General features: G+C 43.3%; 1 protein-coding gene across 2 annotated transcripts in view; it reads left to right on the forward strand.

Moving 5' to 3' along the window:
- The first annotated feature begins 14,096 nt into the window (after positions 1-14,096).
- LOC112260208 (TSC22 domain family protein 2) overlaps positions 14,097-20,105 on the forward strand; it is a 38,603-nt gene continuing 32,594 nt past the window's right edge. Inside the window, exon 1 of one of the 2 annotated variants that reach the window (XM_024435136.2) lies at positions 14,097-16,839. In XM_024435136.2, the coding sequence (XP_024290904.1) occupies positions 14,975-16,839 (1,865 nt within the window). In that variant the 5' untranslated portion in view covers positions 14,097-14,974. The remainder of the gene's footprint in view (positions 16,840-20,105) is intronic. The other variant, XM_024435137.2, reaches the window with a different exon arrangement.

Consider the following 20,105-nt stretch of genomic DNA (forward strand, 5'->3'; position numbering starts at 1 on the left):
GAGCGTAGTCAGTATCAGATCCCTCCGCACAATGTGCTCACTGGCACTATATACTTAAAGGGGCAAAATAATTTTAAAACATGTCCTCACGGTTTTGCATCGCTTTGGATTATAGTACTTATGTGATTTGTGTAATATTCTTCTCGAAACTATATTGTGAGATAAATTGAGAAATGAATAGACAGGGTGAGTGTCTGTGGAACATTACTGCAGTAAAGCAACACCTTTCACGATTTGAGGACCTCTGTATCTAGCCTTTTGGGGGCTCGTAGAAAGATGTTTTTAATTTCCTGCAATTCTACAAATTTTGCCATGGGGCATATAGAAATGTTGCAATTTTAAAGCAAGTTTTCTGCAATTGTATACATTTTACCATGGGGAGGAGATAACCATTTGAGTTACAGCTCATTTCCTGCAATCATACCCATTTTGGAATGACTTAAGGAGGAGAAAGGAGAAAGAGACAGAAGAGGTATCATAGATGGAGATCAGGGTGCCTTGTGAGGATCTGCTGACGAGTGGCTAATCTGCTTTTGCCATCGGTCCTATTGGCCAATGTGCAATCGCTGGACAATAATTTGGATGAACTAAAAGCATTTATATCCTACCAACGGAACATTAAAAACTGTAATATCTTATGTTTCACCGAGTCATGGCTGAACGAAGACATGAATAACATACAGCTGGTGGGTTATACACTGTATCTGCAGAATCGAACAGCAGCCTCTGGTAAGACAAAGGGTGGGGGTCTATGTATATTTGTAAACAACAGCTGGTGCATGATATCTAAGGAAGTCTCTAGGTTTTGCTTGCCTGAGGTAGAGTATCTCCCGAGTGGTGCAGCAGTCTAAGGCATTGCATGTCACTACAGTCCCTGGTTCGAATCCAGACTGTATCACATGCAGCTGTGATTGGGAGTCCCATAGGGTGGCGCACAATTGGCCCAGCGTCGTCCGGGAAGGCCGTCATTGTAAATAAGAATTTGTTCTGAACTGACTTGCCTGGTTAATTTTTTTTTAATCATCCCATGATAAACTGTAGACAAAACTATATACTTTTTCTTAAAACTGCATTGTTGGTTAAGGGCTTGAAAGTAAACGTTTCACTGTAGGCTCTACACGTGTTGTATCCGGCGCATGTGACAAGTAACATTTGATTTAATATGATATCTGAGTGAAAATGACTAATACAGCCAATGTTGGCCCCCTGGAGGTAAGGGACCCTGCATCCCAGGTCGGGATTTGTCCATGCCCATGATTAATACAGGTTTAGATGGCTGGCTAGACTAACTACTTGTCACACCCTGATCTCTTTCACCTGTCTTTGTGATTGTCTCTACCCTCCTCCAGGTGTCGCCCATCTTCCCCATTATTCCCTGTGTATTTATACCTGTGTTCTCTGATTGTCTCTTGCCAGTTTGTCATGTCAACCAGAGTTTTTTTGTCTCAGCACCTGCTTTTCCCAGTCTCTCTTTTTTTTTACTCTTGCCTGTTCTGACTCAACCTGCCTACCTGCCCCTGAGCCTGCCTGCACCTTTGCCCCACATCTGGATTAATGACCTCTGCCTACTCTGAGCCTGTCTGCCATCCAGTAGTACCATTCCCCCACCTCTGGTTTACTGACCCCTGCCTGATTTGACCTGTCTAGTGCCTACCCCTGTTGGATTATTATACCATTGTTACATTTAAGTTCTGGGTCTTACCTGCATACCTGAATAAATCACTGACAGTGTCACCAGAAAAGCACCATCACACCTCCTCCATGCTTCATGGTGGGAGCCACGCATGCGCAGATCACCTACTCTGCGTTGTTGGATGTCATTACAGCCTAAATTACATTATTTTTATCATCGCTATGCAAACAAGGCTGATTTCCAATTTCGCTGTTTAAGCATGTCACGTTGGTATGAATGACTCGGGAGACAGGCACAGGAATGCGTAATACGGTTTTTTATTAAGCCCAAATTACGGTGTGCCGTGTAAAGGCATGGGGATGAAGACCAAACAAACACGTAACAAAACACAGGGTAGAAACCCAAAACAAAACAGCGAGGAGTACCTCGAATAAATAATACACTCGCACAATGATTAACCCACGGTACGAGACCTACAAACATGACTCAGTTACACCAGCTCTGTCAGGAGGAATGGGCCAAAATTCACAGAACTTATTGTGGTAAGCTTGTGGAAGGCTTCCCAAAACATTTGACCCAAGTTAAACAATTGAAAGGCAATGCTACCAAATTCTAATTTAGTGTATATACACTTCTGACCCACTAGGAATGTGATGAAATAAATAAAAGCTGAAATAAATCATTCTCTCTACTATTATTTTGACATTTCATGTTTTTAAAATAAAGTGGTGATCCTATCTTACCTAAGGCAGGGAATGTTTACGAGGATTAAATGTCAGGAATTGTGAAAAACTGAGTTTAAATGCATTTGGCTAAGGTGTATGTAAACGTCCGACTTCAACTGTATATACAAATAGTAATCAGTGGGAATAGGGTGCGCAATGAAAATGTCAGAGGGATCCATGACCAAGCAAACACTTATGCCTGGAACCGACCCTGCCTATATTGCACAGTTGCTTTTTGCTACATTGTGTCACAATCGGATGGCACACCTGTATAAGATCTATAGAGAAGTGTGTACACATGTCATGAGGAACTTTAGCTTTTGATTGTTGAACCAGATAACATGATTTAACCAAATATGTTTGGTATCCATTAGTGGGAGTTAGAGGTTAGTTGCAGAACCTTTTCGACCCACCTTACCTTGGCGATACTATCTTCATTCTCGATTCTGCCAAACATGTGTTTTCTAAAATGTCTGTGTCCAGTTTCAGGTGGTGCGTTTGAATTTATAAATTGATCTGTTATTAAGATGGTTTTTTTTTGCTCCATGAAGTTATCCAACAATGTGTACGCCGCCATCTTGTCTATTGTCTATTTCTTCTCTCATTGATTAAGACAGGTGGGTCTAACCCATAGTGCCCCATGTTATGATGAAATACCTGTCTCGATCAATGAGAGAAGATTTGAAGTAGACAAGATGGTGGTGTACACATTGTTGGATTACATGGAACAAAACATTTATTTATTTTAATAACGGAGCATTTTCTAATTTCAAATGCACCACTGTGCTTTGGTGTATTCTGTTTCTTTTTATATAAAAAAACTCCCTAGTCCTTGCTGATGACAAGCATACCCATAACATTATGCAGTCATAAACATGAAAATATGAGTGGTACTCAGTGATGTGTTGTGTCGGATGTGCCCCAAACATAACGCTTTATATTAATTTTTTGCAGTATTAATTAAGTGCCTTGTTGCAAATAGGATAAATGTTTTGGAGTATTTTTATTCTGTACATGCTTCCTTCCTTTCACTCTGTCATTTAGGTGAGTATTGAAGAGTAACTACAATGTTGTTGATCCATCCTCAGTTTTCTCATTTCACAACCATTCAACGCTGTAACTGTTTTGAAATCACCATTGGCCTCAGTTTCGTTCCTCTGCGGCAACTGAGTTAAAAAGGACGCCTGTATCTTTGTAGTGACTGGGTGTATTGATAAACCATCCAAAGTCTAATTAATAACTTCACCATGCTCAAAGGGATATTCAGCATCAACATTTTATTTTACCAATTTGTGTCCTTCTTTGCAAGGCAATGAAAAACCTCCCTGGTCTTTATGGTTGAATCTGTGCTTGAAATAGACAATTGTATGTTTGGGGTACAGATATGGGTAGTCATAAAAAAAAAAATGTTAACCACTATTATTGAACACAGAATGAGTCCATGCAACTTATTATGTGATTTGTTAAGCACATTTTTATTCCTGAATTTATTTAGGCTTGCCATGACAAAGGGGTTGAAAACTTATTGACTTTTCAGTATTAATTTTTTTAAATATATATATTTTACCCAACTTATTGACATTTCAGTATTTAAAAAATTTTTAATATACATTTTACCCACTTTTTCTCCCCAATTTCGATCTTGTCTCATCGCTGCAACTCCCCAACGGGCTCGGGAGACGAAGGTCATGTCATGCGTCCTCCTTAACACCTGCCCACTTAACCCAGAAGCCAGCCAACACCAATGTGTCAGAGGAAACACCGTTCAACTGACGACTGAGGTCAGCCTACAGGCGCCCGGCCGCCACAAGGAGACGCTAGAGCATGATGATCCAAGTAAAGCACCCCGACTAAACCCTCCCCTAACCTGCCAATTGTGCGCCGGCTCTGTAGTGACGCCTCTAGCCTTTGACCGCTGCGCCACTTGGGAGGCCCAGACATTTCAGCTTTTAATTTTTATGAATTTTCTACAAACGAAATTCCACTACTCAATTTTAAATTGAGGCTGTAACACAACAAAATGTGGAAAAGTTAAGGGGTGTGAATACATTTTGAAGGCACTGTAGTCCTTAGTGATGTGGATACCGTGGGACTTGAAGCTCTCAACCTGCTCCTGTACAGCCCTGTTGATGTGAAGCTGATTGTGAAATCCACAATCAGCTCCTTTGTCTTGCTGACGTTGAGGGAGAGGTTGTTCTCCTAGCACCACACTTTTAGGTCTCTGAACTTCTCCCTATAGGCTGTCTCATCGGTGATCAGGCCTACCACCGTTGTTGGAGTCGTGCACGTCCACACAGTCCTGAGTGAACAGGGATTACTAGAGGGGACTAAGCACACACCACTGAGGGGGGACTAAGCAAACACCACACGCCCCTGTGTTGAAAGTAAGCGTGGAGGATGTGTTGTTGCCTACCCTCACCACTTAGGGGCGGCCCGTCAGGAAGTCCACGATCCAGTTGCAGAGGGAGTTGTTCAGTCCCTGGGTCCTTAGATTATTGATGCGCTTGGAGGGCACTATGGTGTTGAACGCTGAGCTTTAGTCAATGAACATCATTCTCACATAGGTATTCCTTTTGTCCAGGTGGGAAAGGGCAGTGTGGAGTGTAATAGAGATTGCATCATCTGTGGATCTGTTTGGGTGGTTTGCTAATTGGAGTGGGTCCAGGGTGTCTGGGAAGATGGTGTTGATGTGAGCCATGACCAGCCTTTCAAAGCATTTCATGGCTACAGATGTAAGTGCTACAGTACATGGCAGTAGTAATTTAGACAGGTTACCTTAGCGTTCTTGGGCACAGGAACTATGGTGGTTGAACATGGTTGAACATGTCAGTGAAGACTGGTCAGCGCATGCTCCAAGTACGTGTCCTGGCAATCTGTCTGGCCCTGCGGCCTTGTGAATGTTAATCTGTTTAAAGGTGTTACTCACATCGGCTGTGGAGATCGTGATCACACAGTCATCCGGAACAGCTGGTGCTCTCATGCATGGTTCAGCATTGCTTGCCTCGAAGCAACCATAGTACGCATTTGGCTCGTCTGGTAGGCTTGCATCAATGGGCAGTTCATGGCTGGTTTTCCCTTTGTATTCTGTGATCGTTTGCAAGACCTGCCACATCTGACGAGTATCAGAGCCGGTGTAGTAGGATTTGATCTTAGTTCTGTATTGACGCTTTGCCTGTTTGATGGCTCGTCAGAGGGCATAGCGGGAGTTCTTATAAGCGTCCGGATTAGTGTCCTGATCCTTGAATGCGGCAGCTCCAGTTTTTAGTGCAGATTTTCCTTGTAATCCATGGCTTCTGGTTGGGATATGTATGTACGGTAACTGTGGGGATGAATTCGTCGATGCACTTATTAATGAAGCCAGTGACTGATGTGGTAAACTCCTCAATGCCATTGGAAGAATCACAGAATATATTCCAGTCTGTGCTTGCAAAACGGTCCTGTAATTTAGCATCCGCTTCATCGAACCACTTCCATATTGAGCTGGTACTGGGTACTTCCAAGTTTTTCTTGTAACCAGGAATCAGGAGGATAGAGTTATGGTCAAATTTGCCAAATGGAGGGCAAGGGAGAGCTTTGTATGCGTCTCTGTCTATGGAATAAAGGTGATTTAGAGTTTTTTGCCTGTTGTTCCACAGCTCATTGAGTTTGGTTTTAGTGCCAGCATCGGTTTGTGGTGGTAAGTAAAACAGCTACGAAAAATACAGATGAAAACTCTCTTGGTAAATAGTATTGTCTACAGTTTATCATGAGGTATTGTAACTCAGGTGAGCAGAACCTAGAGACATCCTTAATATTAGAGATTGTGCACTATATGTTGTTATTAACATAGAGACACACAACACACCCCTGACTTTGCCTGACGCTGCCATGCTGTCCTGCCGATGTATAGAAAAAAAGCTAGATTTATATTTTCCATGTCCTTGTTCAGCCACGGCTCAGAGAAACATAGGATATTACAGTTCTTCAGATCTAGTTGATAGGATAGTCATGAATGGAGCTCGTCCATTTTATTCTCAAGTGATTGCACGTTCGCCAATAGAACCAAGGGTGGTAGATGTGCGTTATCAACTCGCCGACTTAGTTTCGTCAGTTATTCTGCACCCTCTATAACGCTGCCTCTTTCTTCTTCAAGTGTTGCAGATTTGGGCCTGGTCCAGGATGAGCAGAATGTCAATCGACTCAGACTCATTGAAGTAGAAATCCTCATCCAAATTGAGATTAGTGATCACTGTTCTGATGTCCAGAAGTTATTTTCAGTTATAGGAATGATGGAGGAAACATTATGTACAAGAACAGTTAAGATCAGTGCAAAAAAAACACAAAATAGGGCAAAAAAAACACAAAATAGCACAAAAAAAACACAAAATAGCACAATTGGTCAGCAATCCATAAAACGGCTGCTATTCCCTCCAGCGCCATTATATTATTATGTTTTGACTTTGTGGCTGTGTTATTTAATGTAAAGGGGGTCAAGTGGCCAATGTAGATATCGTAATTTCCTGGTTGCTTAAATTCTACACGCTTTATGTGACAAAACAATCACTGAATAGTGTATAGAATCATTGTACAATCTAAATCGCTATGAAATATATTTTTAATAACAAAAATATATTTTTTACAGCTGTTTGAAGCTGGTGGACCTAAACCGAAGGTAAAAGGCTCAGCGAGTCTCCAAATGTTATATGGAAATAGGATGCGGGGAGGGGGAGATTTGTTATGAATGCATCCTAGTGCTGTTGCAATTCATTTAAATGTCACTTATTTCAAGTTGCATCATTGAAAGATATGGTTTCTCAAGGCCTTCCCACACTGTTCATCAGATTATTAACAATTATTACATGTCACACTAGTATGACCAAATCAACATATACGTATATATATATTTTTTTTTTAAAGATATCCAATTGGTAGTTGTCCCATCGCTGCAACTCCCGTACGATCTTGGGAGAGGTGAAGGTCAAGAGTTATGCGTCCCCTGAAACACGATCCTGCCAAGCCGCACTGCTTCTTGACACACTGCTTGCTTAACCCAGAAGCCAGCCCCACCAATTTGTCAAACTCCATCCAACTGGCAATCGAAGTCATTTTGCAGGCGCCCAGCCCGGCACAAGGAGTCGCTAGAGCGCGATGGGACAAGGTAATCCCGGCTGGCCAAACCCTTTCCTAACCCAGATAACGCTGGGCCAATTTTGCGCCGCCTCATGGGTCTTCCGGTCATGGCCGGCTGTGACACAGCCTGGGATCGAACCCAGGACTGTAGTGACTCCTCGATGCAGTGCCTTACACCGCTGCACCACTCGGGAGGCCCGTAAATTAAAATCTTGATTGTTTACGATTTGCTTCAATTCTGTCTGTGTAACTGTTGTGAAATGGCTAGCTAGTTAGCTGTGCGCGCTAGTATCATTTCATTCGGGGTGTCATTCACTCTGAGACCTTGAAGTAGTTGTTTCCCTTGCTCTGCAAAGGCTATGACTTTTGTGGAGCGATAGGTAACGATCAAGAGGCTTTGTGAGAGGCAGTTGTTGATGTGTTCAGAGGGTCCCTGGTTTGAGCCCAGGTTGGACAAAGATAGGGATAGAAGTAACACTGTTACTTGCCCAGGATCACTTAGTTGGGCTCTGCCCAGCTGCTGGGGTTGCTGCGGAGAAGGAGGTCAAAGGGCGGTGAGTGTAACTGGTGTGAAATGGCTAGCTATTTAGCTGTGTGCGCTGACGTCATTGCTCTGAGACCTTGAAGTAGTTGTTACCCTTGCTCTGCAAGGGTTCCAGCTTTTGTGGAGCAATAAGTAACAATGCTTCGTGGGAGGCAGTTGTTGATGTGTGCAGAGGATCCCTGGTTCAAACCCAGGTTAGGGCAAGGAGAAGGATAGAAGCAAAACTGTTACATCGGCACATTCTGCTTTTGGCTTGCAAGGCTACATCAACTGGACATATCAAGCATGGCATCGAAAGAACAACAACATGCTGTTGCTGTGATGTTGGCGGTGTTTTGTCTCCAGAAACCAGCATGTCGTCATTGCCGGCCATGTTCCTATTGGTCAGTCACTGGGATCAGCTCGTAACACCAGCCACACTACACGATAAAGGATAAATAGAAGTTTGTCAGAGCCTACGATCACACGTAGTGGTACTCGTCAGACCTAGACCCTGTCACACTGACCGAGCCAAGACTTCCGACAATCGTATACGACCTAAGAATTCGCCCACGATGTGGAAATGTTATCTGGGACGGCAAAATCGTGGCTTAAGACGTCTAAAATCGTACAGTCTGTGTGGGCCTTTAAGTGTGAACTGTAATTTTTATTTAGCCTATACCAAAATTGAATACAAAACTGTACGCCACAATGAAAAGCATACACCTTTTTTTTATTCTCTGTATTATACAACATAATAGTCCCTCTTCCCTTTTTCAAGTGAACTGGAGAGACGCTTCCTGCATTCCTTTTGGTGTGGTGGTAAAGGTCTGCAGTGAGACCTCTGTCTAACCACACCACATTACTTTGCAAGATACCATATGGAAATGCAAGACAAACACAATGAGGAGAAGGAGGAGCATAAAACAAGTAATTTTCATAGTATGTTTTATGGACCGGCATATAATTATTTGGTGGGTATAGTAGTTCTGCATTTTGTTTGTCAAATGGTCCAATTTAGGTACCTTAGCAGTCGCCTCACTATAAAATATGTCAGAGACCAGGACAGAAATGAGAATGACAATCTTTTTTAAAACGAACAGGTTTGGGGGTCAATTCTGAATTGAGTTGCGAATTACTCTTAAATTCCAATTAAATTCTTGAATTTCAATTGAATTTCAATTAAAGGAAGTAGAATTGAATTTAATGAAATTCAAATGGGTTAATTATTCTTCACATCACCATAGAAATATTTATTTTGACATCATTAGAGCTTCAAAGCTACCGGTAATTTACGAAAAGTTACAAGAATCTTAGGTAATTAACATGTAATCTATGGCAATCTATTGTATCTTTGGTAATTTATACCTGAATAACTTTCATATATAGTATTAATTACATATGTGTCCACAATGTCCATGAGTTTCTAGTGGATAGATGATATGGATAAAGAGAAAATAGCCTAATTAATTGAAAAAGCATAGAATCAACAATGGCATTATTTTCAATTAACTCTGCAACTCTTCCGACTATTGACTTTTTTTCAAAACTGCCACCAGTTTAGGGCCAAAACATTTGCCAGAAGACATATTGACATAGTAAATGAATAAAAGTGTGTAAAAAAAAAAAGAAAAAAGATATTTCATACTAAAACCCTCATATTAAACACCAATGGTATTCAAGTTTATTGTTTATATTTAGGATAATGTTTTACAGCTTTGTCATTAAATTTTGTATTTAAAAACTATCGTATTTGATTATTTTATATGATAATCTAAAGTCCCCCCCAAAATTTGAACGTTACCAAAATTCTGGTAGTTTCCTGGCAAACTTCGAAAGTTTCCAGTAATATACCCTCCCTTTGCAACCCTTTTACCAATACCATGTAGCGTAAGGTTGAAAAAAACGAGTTTAAATAATTACAAACAACTCATGTTGTGGGTTGTTTATAGTAATTAATAATTATCTTAATGTTTTTTCATGTCAGAAATAAATTTAAAAAATCCCAGAATGCATCAGATCAAACACTGCAGCATTGAGATCCTTTTAAATGACTTATTGTAATTCCTAATTCTATGCACTTCCGTATGGAAAGGAACAGCAAACAAAGACATTACATGACAAGGAAAAAGACTGTTTGACAGATGAGTTATAATCAAAGTAATATGTGTAATGTTACAGTGCCTTCAGAAAGTATTCACACCCCTTAACTTTTATAGCTTGAATTTAAAATTGATTAAATTGAGATTTTTCCCCCACTGACCCAGTCACAATAACCCATAATGTGAAAGTGGAATTATGTTTTTAGACATTTTTACAAATTGTAAAAAAAATGTAAAGCTGTAATTTCTTGAGTCAATAAGTATTTAACCCCTTTGTTATAGCAAGCCTACATTCAGGGGTAGAAATGTGATTATAAAGTCACATAATAACTTGCATGGACTTACTGTGTGCAATAATAGTGTTTAACATGATTTTTGACTACCCCGTCCCTGTACCCCAGCCATACAATTATCTGTAAGGTACCTCTGTCGAGCAGTGAATGTCAAACACACATTCAACCACAAAGACCAGGGAGGTTTTCCAATGCCTCGCAAAGGGCACCTATTGGTAAATGGGTAAAAAATATAAAAAAGCAGACAATGAATATCCCTTTGAGCAAGGTGATGGTATTTATTACACTTTGGATGGTGTATCAATACATCCAGTCACTACAAAGATACAGGCATCCTTCCTAACTCAGTTGGCAGAGAGGAAGGAAACCGCTCAGAGATTTCACCATGAGGCCAATGGTTACTTTATAATAGTTCTAGAGTTTAATGGCTGTGATAGGAGAAAACTGAGGATGGATCAACAACATTGTAGCTACTCCACAATACTAACCTAATTGACAGAGGGAAAAGAAGGAAACCTGTACAGAATAAAAGTATTCCAAAACATACATCCTGTTTGCAACAAGGCACTAAAGTAATACTGCAAGAAAATGTGGCAAAGCAATTATATTTTTGTCCTGAATAGAAAGTGCTATGTTTGGGGCAAATTCAATACAACACACTACACACCTACCTGCAAGTTCCCGGGCATTTCTGGGGAGAATGGCCCTAGCCCTCACCCTCCGATCCAACAGGTCCCAGGCGTGCTCAATGGGATTGAGATCCGGGCTCTTCGCTGGCCATGGCAGAACACTAACATTCCTGTCTTGCAGGGAATCACGCACAGAACGAGCAGTATGGCTGGTGGCATTGTCATGCTGGAGGGTCATGTCAGGATGAGCCTGCAGGAAGTGTACCACATGAGGGAGGAGGATGTCTTCCCTGTAACGCACAGCGTTGAGATTGCTTGCAATGGCAACAAGCTCAGTCTGATGATGCTGTGACACACCACCCCAGACTATGACGGACCCTCCACCTCCAAATCGATCCTGCTCCAGAGTACAGGCCTCGGTGCAACGCTCATTCCTTCGACGATAAACGCGAATCCGACCATCACCCCTGGTGAGACAACCGCTACTCGTCAGTGAAGAGCACTTTTTGCCAGTCCTGTCTGGTCCAGCAACGGTGGGTTTGTGCCCATAGGCGACGTTGTTGCCGGTGATGTCTGGCGAGGACCTGCCTTACAACAGGCCTACAAGCCCTCGGTCCAGCCTCTCTCAGCCTATTGTGGACAGTCTGAGAACTGATGGAGGGATTGTGCGTTCCTGGTGTAACTCGGGCAGTTGTTGTTGCCATCCAGTACCTGTCACGCAGGTGTTATGTTCGGAGGTACAGATCCTGTGCAGGTGTTGTTACATGTGGTATGCCACTGCAAGGATGATCAGCTGTCCGTCCTGTCTCCTTGTAGTGCTGTCTTAGGCGTCTCACAGTACGGACATTGCAATATATTTCCCTGGACACATCTGCAGTCCTCATGTCTCCTTGCATCATGCCTAAGGCACGTTCACGCAGATGAGCAGGGACCCTGGGCATCTTTATTTTGGTGTTTTTCAGAGTCAGTAGAAAGGCCTCTTTAGTGTCCTAAGTTTTCATAACTGTGACCTTAATTGCCTACCGTCTGTAAGCTGTTCGTGTCTTAACGACCTTTCCACAGGTGCATGTTCATTAATTGTTTATGGTTCATTGAACAAGCATGGGAAACAGTGTTTAAACCCTTTACAATGAAGATCTGTGAAGTTATTTGGATTTTTACGAATGATTTTGAAAGACAAGGTCCTGAAAAGGGGACTTTTCTTTTTTGGCTGAGTTTATGTAAAATCTATGCAAACCTTTAAAATGCCCAAGTATACAAAACATGACACGTTTCTAGGACAATTGTAAAGAACATTCCCTTTGTGCAATATGGATGTAAATTGGGATTTGTGTATATAACTAAACTGCTAAATCCATCATATACATATTCTAAACCACATATTCCCTTTGATATGTAATGCTTTTATGTTCCTCTGGTGACAGAGAACACATTATCTATCTATGTAACTACCCAATGCAACACCAGAAATGTGTCAGCGATGTTACGCAGACTATGCAGGGTTACGCAGTGTTTTCTTTTTCAAATATGAGAACTGAATCATGAGTTTTTCAGTGGAGGCTGTTCATTAAGTGCCTAAAATGCTTTGATATAGCACTATGACCAATTTGTAAAGGATACGAGTTCAACCAAGTCTGGTGATCAGAGAATTGTAGTCATAAGACGTTGCATATTGCTGCTATGGCCCAAAGCAAAGAAAGTTACCATGAGCTAATTCAGCAAATAAGCATCTACAGATATACAATATTACAGCCCACCTGGAAAATTAGATCTCATGATGACATTAGAGCAGAAATAAATGAAAGTACATAATTTTGAAGAAGCTGGATAGGACCAATCCCATAATCTCAAACTACTAAAAGAAAAATCATCATGATGTGCTTTGAATGCCCCTCTATATTAAGGCAGTAAAACTATGAACAATGTCAAACCTAAATATATTTAGGCACAGGTTCTAACTTGCTAGATCCTAATGCAAACTACACTACATTACCAAAGGTATGTGGACACCTGCTCATTGAACATCTCATTACAAAATCATGGGCAATAATATGGAGTTGGTCCCCCCTTTGCTGCTTTAACAGTGTAACTAAGGAGCCTAGCCCAAAACACACAAAAAGCCCCATTAAAAACAACCATTATTACTCCTCCACCAAACTTCACACTTGGCACAATGCATTCGGGCAGGTAGTGTTCTCCTGGCATCCGCCAAACCCATATTAGTCCATCGGACTGCCAGATGGTAAAGCGTGATTCATCACGCCAGAGAACGATTTTCCTTTGCTCCAGATTCCAATGGCGGCTAGCTATACATCATTCCAGCCTACATTTGGCATCGCACATGGTGATCTTAGGCTTTTGTGCACTTGCAGTTGACCGGGTCAGCTCTAGCAGGGCAGAGATTTGATGGACTGACTTGTTGGAAAGGTAGCATTCTATGACGGTGCCATGTTGAAAGTCACTGAGCTCTTCAGTAAGGGCATTCTACTGCCAATGTTTGTCTATGGAGATTGCATGGCTGTTTTCTCGATTTTATACACCTGTCCGCAACAGTGTGGCTGAAATAGCCGAATCCACTAATTTGAAGGGGTGTCCACATACTTTTGCATATTTAGTGTGTTTTCGAGGGATTCACAGCCATCTATAGTTCATTGAACTGACTGAATACGTTAAGATTTGTATACATTGGCCACCAGGGGTCCAAAGATACAAAGACCACCAGGGGTCCATGGCAGAGTTTTAGTTTGGATTGTTCCTGCTCCCTTCAATAGTGTTCTTCACCAATCCCTTGATGGGAACGGATAGTAAGGGGTGCAGTCTCCCTTTCAAATAATAAAAGTGGTCGAAAAATAAACAAGACAAATAGTCTAAAAGTGTAGTAAATATATATATATCGTAAATATGGTTTTGCGTTCGCTTCCCACGATGCAGTGCAATTGTACGTAACCAAATATTTTCTATTATATTGACAAGACAGTCGAGTGACTGCTCTAACAATGGAAATACATGTCCATGAAGATGGAAGGCAGGCGAAAAGAAAGATATCTTGTGGGACCATTCTAGCTAATAAGAGGGCAAATACGCGTGTGAACAACAGTCACAATTCCGATATAAAGTTGTTTTTTCTAAGTTGCTGAAATCCCATGTGCGTCTACGTATATAAGTGCGTTCGTGACAATCAAACAATTGACCAAATTCGACACTTGTCATTGACTTCCTTACAACAATTTCTCATTGGTTGTCTTATTTTCGTGGACAGATTTTGGGCGGAGTAAACCCTCTCGCTTTGCCTCTTCCTCTCTGATATAACTGGCTAGCCATCTTCTTGACAAGAGTAAGGTAGGCGCTGTTTGGAATGTCAGTTCCATGAAGTGGGAAATAGTGACAGTGTATTCTTGGAAATGTGTTTCAATGACCTTTTAAACATGTGTTAGTATTGAATAATTTTAAATTCGCAAGTCAAGAGGGGAGAGTAGACTTGATCCGCATGATGTCTTACGTACTTGTCCCAACGTAGAGGAGTGTTGCAGCTAGCAAGCTAGCCAGCCAACGTTAGCACTTTGAGTGGAGTGGAGGGGTACGGGCCCGCCTCAGACTAAAGTAGCTCCTGCAGCTGGGGAGCTCTCTCTGCGACAGCGGCCATCTGACAACTACGGAGTCGGGACATTACTTACTGGGCAGGCCGGTTCTGACGGATCAAAGCTTTGGATCAGTTATTTAATTGCTAGCTAATTCTATTGGCAAACGCCGCATTGCTTGAATTGAGAGGGTCGGTCTTCAATGTTATGAACTCGTAAAATGCAACAGGAGAGGAGGTAGGATGACATACTCGTCTTGTTAATAGAATCACTGAAATCGATGCAAATACGCTGTTTCAGATAGCCATTTGTCAGCTGATACTAGCCCACTCGCGTTTGACGCAGGATATTTAGACTGGAGTTGTAAACGCAGGCTCTCAAAATGTCTAAAATGCCGGCTAAAAAGAAGAGCTGTTTTCAGATCACAAGTGTGACACAGGCTCAGGTGGCGGCCAGCAGTGCCACGGATGATACAGAGAGCCTGGACGACCCAGACGAATCACGGACTGAAGACGTGTCTTCGGAAATATTCGACATGTCCCGGGCTGACTACGAGCCGGAGGTATGTGATCGAAGTTCATCTGAGGAAACCCTAAACCATGTAGGGGAGCAAGAGGCACCTGGCGTTATACCTCAAGTTGGGCAGCTACCTGCAATGTCGGGTCCCCCAAATGAGGGTTTTGCTATACGAAAGGTGGGAGTGGCAGGCTCTCATGTTAGCCAGCAAACTCTGGGAACTGGTTCCTCAAGCTGCCTCCCTACTATCTCTCAGTCCAGGCTCGTGCAACAGCCTGCCCCAGTGACCAGTGGGGTGGCTACCAATGTGTCAGTGAGCACATCCCAGCCAGTAGTGACTAGTTCAACCCCTACTTCTACGATGTCGACAACAAGTTGCAGTTCACGATTCAGGGTCATCAAACTTGATCATGGTACTGGAGAGCCCTTCAGAAGGGGCCGATGGACTTGCACAGAATTCTATGAGAAAGACTCGGAGGGTAACACAGTGGTTAACAGGACTGCGGATAACATTAGGCATGCCAATGCGTTGGACCCCAGCGCCGACAGGGACAGCGGGCTGGGGTTGACAGGTGGTTCGGTGGTCGCACCGGCGACTCTCTCAGGCCAGGGCCTAGACTCTATAGTGGATGCTGCTGCACTTAGTGCCTCGCACATTCACCCAGTGGACACACTACTACTGCTGCAGCAGCAGCAGCAGCAGCAGCTCCACCACCAAAACTACAACATGGGGCAGCCTGGAACAGCCTCAGCCAACGCTTTCCCCACCAACAAACCCGTGGCTGTCTCAGTTCAGCAGCCAGCGCTGGGCACTATCCAACCCGCTGCCCCCCAGAACCTCCTTGTGGGGTTCAACTGCCTGCCTCAAACTGGCATCCACATACAGAAATCTCATAGCGTGCCCCCGGCAGCCCAGACCCAGCCGCTGGCTTACCCTCTCCAGCAGCAGCAACCCATTCTACAGAATCTTCCACTGGGACACCATCTATCCAACCAACCCCCAGGCCTGCCCCAGAACCAGGTGGACTACTACCAACACCACCAACCTGTCATGGAGGCAGTGGTGTCAGCTGGCCAGACCCTTTCCATGACCAGCCTCTCCGTGGGACAACCTATGGGTCAGGGCCCATCGCCGGTCATGACTCCCGCCGATGGGGTGCCGATGCAGGGCCAGGTAGGGGAGTTGGCAGCAGCGGAGGGAGGAGTCCCTTTACCCCTTAGTCAGCCAGCTCCAGGCTTGATGGGTGCAGGTATTGGAGGTGTTGGGGCCTCCATGCTGCTGGGCAGAGCCTCTACTCTGCAGCAGCCTGTGGGTCAGTATGCCCCCACAGGGATGCCTCAGCCCCTCGGGCTCCACTCCATGCACCCCAGTGCCCAAAACGTGCCTACCGCCGTCGTAGCCGTGACCACCAGCATCGCCGGCATGCCCACCACTGTGTCCAGTGCCTCCAACACTGCTGCAGCAGTCCCTGCCACCATGTCAAATCTGACTGCCTTCTTGTTGCCCGGGCAACAGGCCCGCAATGGCGGGGGGGTGCAGGACCTCTTGGCTGCTGGGTTTGACCAGGTGGAGGAGGGCAGTAGGAAGGTGGAGGGCCTCGCGGCGGCCCAGCCTCCCGCCATCGCTGAGAAAAACCTGATGAAGACCCCAGAGGGCCTGCATCAGGCTGACAACCCCTCTGTGAACAGCCTGTTTGGAATACCCATACAAATGGACTGGGACGAGGACAGGTAAGGCCCCACCACCATCGTTCACTCTGTTACAGTTCACCATAGAATGGAATAGCCTAGCTAGAAAGTCAACTAAATGCTGTCAGGCCACATACTATGGACTCTCCGGGGCAGAGCCATTCAGACACATGACTGGCCTAGCCTAAAATTGCCAAAGACTCCAGTCACCCAAACCATAGACTGTTCACTCTTTTACCGTCCGGCAAATGGACCAACAGGCTTTGAGACAGCTTCTACCCCCAAGCCATAAGACTGCTAAATAGTCAATTAATGTTACCCAAACTATCTGTACTGACTCTCCATCTTGCACTGCCTTTATGGACAGTCACTAGACTATGTATACACACTCGCACACACTACATTGACACTCCCACACAAAACCTGCACGCATTCAAATACACTACATACACCCACACACTCATACCGACAACACAAATGCACACATTACACACACTCACGCACTTTCATTTGCTGCTGCTACTCTGTTCTTTATTTTAGTCTTATCTATCCTGATGCCTAGTCACTTTACCTTGCCTTCATATCTGTCTCTAATACTTTACCTCTGCACATTGATCTGGTACTCCCTGTATACATATCCATTCTTGTGCATTTAATTGTATTCCTCGTGTCACTATTTTATTTTAATTGTTTTTAAACCGCGTCGCTGGGAAGGGCTCGTAGGCAAGCATTTGTACTACACCTGTTGTTAAAAATAAAATGTGATTTTATTAGCTATAGCGAAACAATAGCTCAATCTCCTTGGTTGAGGTATAAATAATTTTGGTACCGTTTCTCTCTGTATGCAGTACAATTGGCAGGTTTTTATATCAGTGTTGAATAACAACATTGCAGCTGTGGAGTGGTTTTATAAAGTGCAGGGGGTGTGGGAACTTTAAGTGTGTGTGTTCACATGGGGGAGCATCTGTTTGAAATTGTGGCAGCCAGCTCCCTGGACACAGTGCATTCGGAAAGTATTCAGACCCTTTGACTTTTTCCACAGTTTGTTACTTTACAGCCTTATTCAAAAATGTATTTTCATTTTTTCCCTCAATCAACACACAATACCCTATAATGACAAAGCGAAAAATAGTTTTTTTAACCGAAGTATTCAGACCTTTTACTTTGCTCACCTTTGGCAGCGATTACAGCCTCAAGTCTACTTGGGCATGACACTACAAGCTTGGTACACCTGTATTTGGTGAGTTTCTCCCATTCTTCTCTGCAGATCTTCTCAAGTTCTGTCAGGTTGGATGGGGACCGTCGCTGCACAGCGATCTTCACGTTTCTCCAAAGATGTTCAATCGGGTTCAAGTCCGGGCTCTGGCTGGACCACTCAAGGACTTTCAGAGACTTGTCCCGAATCCCCTCCTGCGTTGTCTTGGCTGTGTGCTTAGGTTTATTGTCCTGTTGGAAGGTGAACCTTCGCACAAGTCTGAGGTCCTGAACTCTCTGGAGCAGGTTTTCATCAAGGGTCTCTCAGTACTTTGCTCTGTTCATCTTTCCCTCGGTCCAGACTAGTCTCACTGCCGCTGAAAAACATTCCCACAGCATGATGTTGCCACCACCATGCTTCACCGTAGGGATGGTGCCATGTTTTATCCCCAGACGTGACACTTGGCATTAAGGCCAAATAATTCAATCTTGGTTTCATCAGACCAGAGAGTGTTGTTTCTCATGGTCAGAGTCCTTTGGGGGTCTTTTGGCAAACCCCAAGTGAGCTGTCATGTGCCTTTTTTACTGAGGAGTGGCTTCCGCCTGGCCACTCTACCATAAAGGCCTGATGGGTGGAGGGCTGCAGAGATAGTTGTTCTTCTGGAAGGTTCTCCCATCTCCACAGAGGAACTCTGGAGCTCTGTCAGAGTGACCATCGGGTTCTTGGTCACCTCCCTGACCAAGACCCTTCTCCCCCAATTTCTCTCTAGCTACAATGGTATCTTCAACCTAGCATCTCTTTTAGCTAGCTAGCTAGGTTGACTTGCTATAAAGTTTGAGAAACAAGTTGAGGAAGAAGTAATTAAACAACCTTCTTATTATCACCTAAAACTATATTTGGCATGAATGAGAAATTCATATTTTCTAATCTCCTAAAATACATGCGATCTCTGACGAGAGACCGGCTCTCCTTCCATCTTGCATTACAAACACTTGTCCGTTCAGTAGTGGGATAAGACTTCATGAAGCTGACGTAAGGCATAATGAAATATGTCACGATGTACATGGGTCAATTTTAGAGTTAAGAAATCAGCATTTTCAAAGTGCAGACCATCAAATCGGCATTTTTTTTAAACCCTTTTTGACCTGAATTTTTACATTTAACGTAAAGAGTGACTTTTTTTTTTTTGTCTGATCAGGGGCCTGCAACTAGGACTGACTCCTGATTTTCCCTCCCCCTTCTTTTTTTAATATTTTTTTTTTACCAACTGGTCAATTGGGTAGTCGATAGGCTGTTGGTCGACCTAGATTTCGCTAGTTGAGCAGTCACAAAAAAAATTGCGGTGCACACGATACCTGTCTGATTCGCACCTGTCTGAGTAGACTAATACATTGCGGAGGCTGTGGGGATGTCATTTTTGTGCTACTGAAGTTGTATGTTTATATTATGTTAGAACAATGGTGCAACTAATAAAAATATAATTTTATATCGTGCTTTCTCCTGCCTTTAGAGCGGTCGCTGTCCATGGTTCTGAAATGCCAGTGCGCTGTTGAATTGGTGCCTTTTCTATGTTGCTATGTGCATAATAGCGAAGTTAACCAGTATTTTGGTGTTGAGAACAATGCGGAGGAGGCGGCAGTAGAATTAGGAGACAGGAAAACAGCCCTTGCCTTAATTGTCGAAGAAAAGTGAGGAGAGGGATAAACCCCAACTTAATTAGGTCTAATCAATAGCCTAACTGTTAAATGTGCCTGACTTTAAGTCATCCATATACAGTTCCAGTCCAAAGTTTGGACACACCTACTCATTCAAGGGTTTTTCTTTATTTTTACTATTTTCTACATTGTAGAATAATAGTGAAGACATCTAAACTATGAAATAACATATATTGAATCATGTAGTAACAAAAAAGAGATGATTGAAAGTAGCCACCCTTTGCCTTGATGGCAGCTTTGCACACTCTTGGCATTCTCTCAAGCAGCTTCATGAGGAATGCTTTTACAACAGTCTTGGAAGGAGTTCCCACAAATGCTAAGCGCTTGTCTGTTTTTCCTTCACTCTGCGGTCCAACTCATCCCAAACCATCTCAATTGGGTTGAGGTCGGTGGATTGT

Source organism: Oncorhynchus tshawytscha, linkage group LG10 (assembly GCF_018296145.1).
Source record: "Oncorhynchus tshawytscha isolate Ot180627B linkage group LG10, Otsh_v2.0, whole genome shotgun sequence".
NCBI lineage: Eukaryota > Metazoa > Chordata > Actinopteri > Salmoniformes > Salmonidae > Oncorhynchus > Oncorhynchus tshawytscha.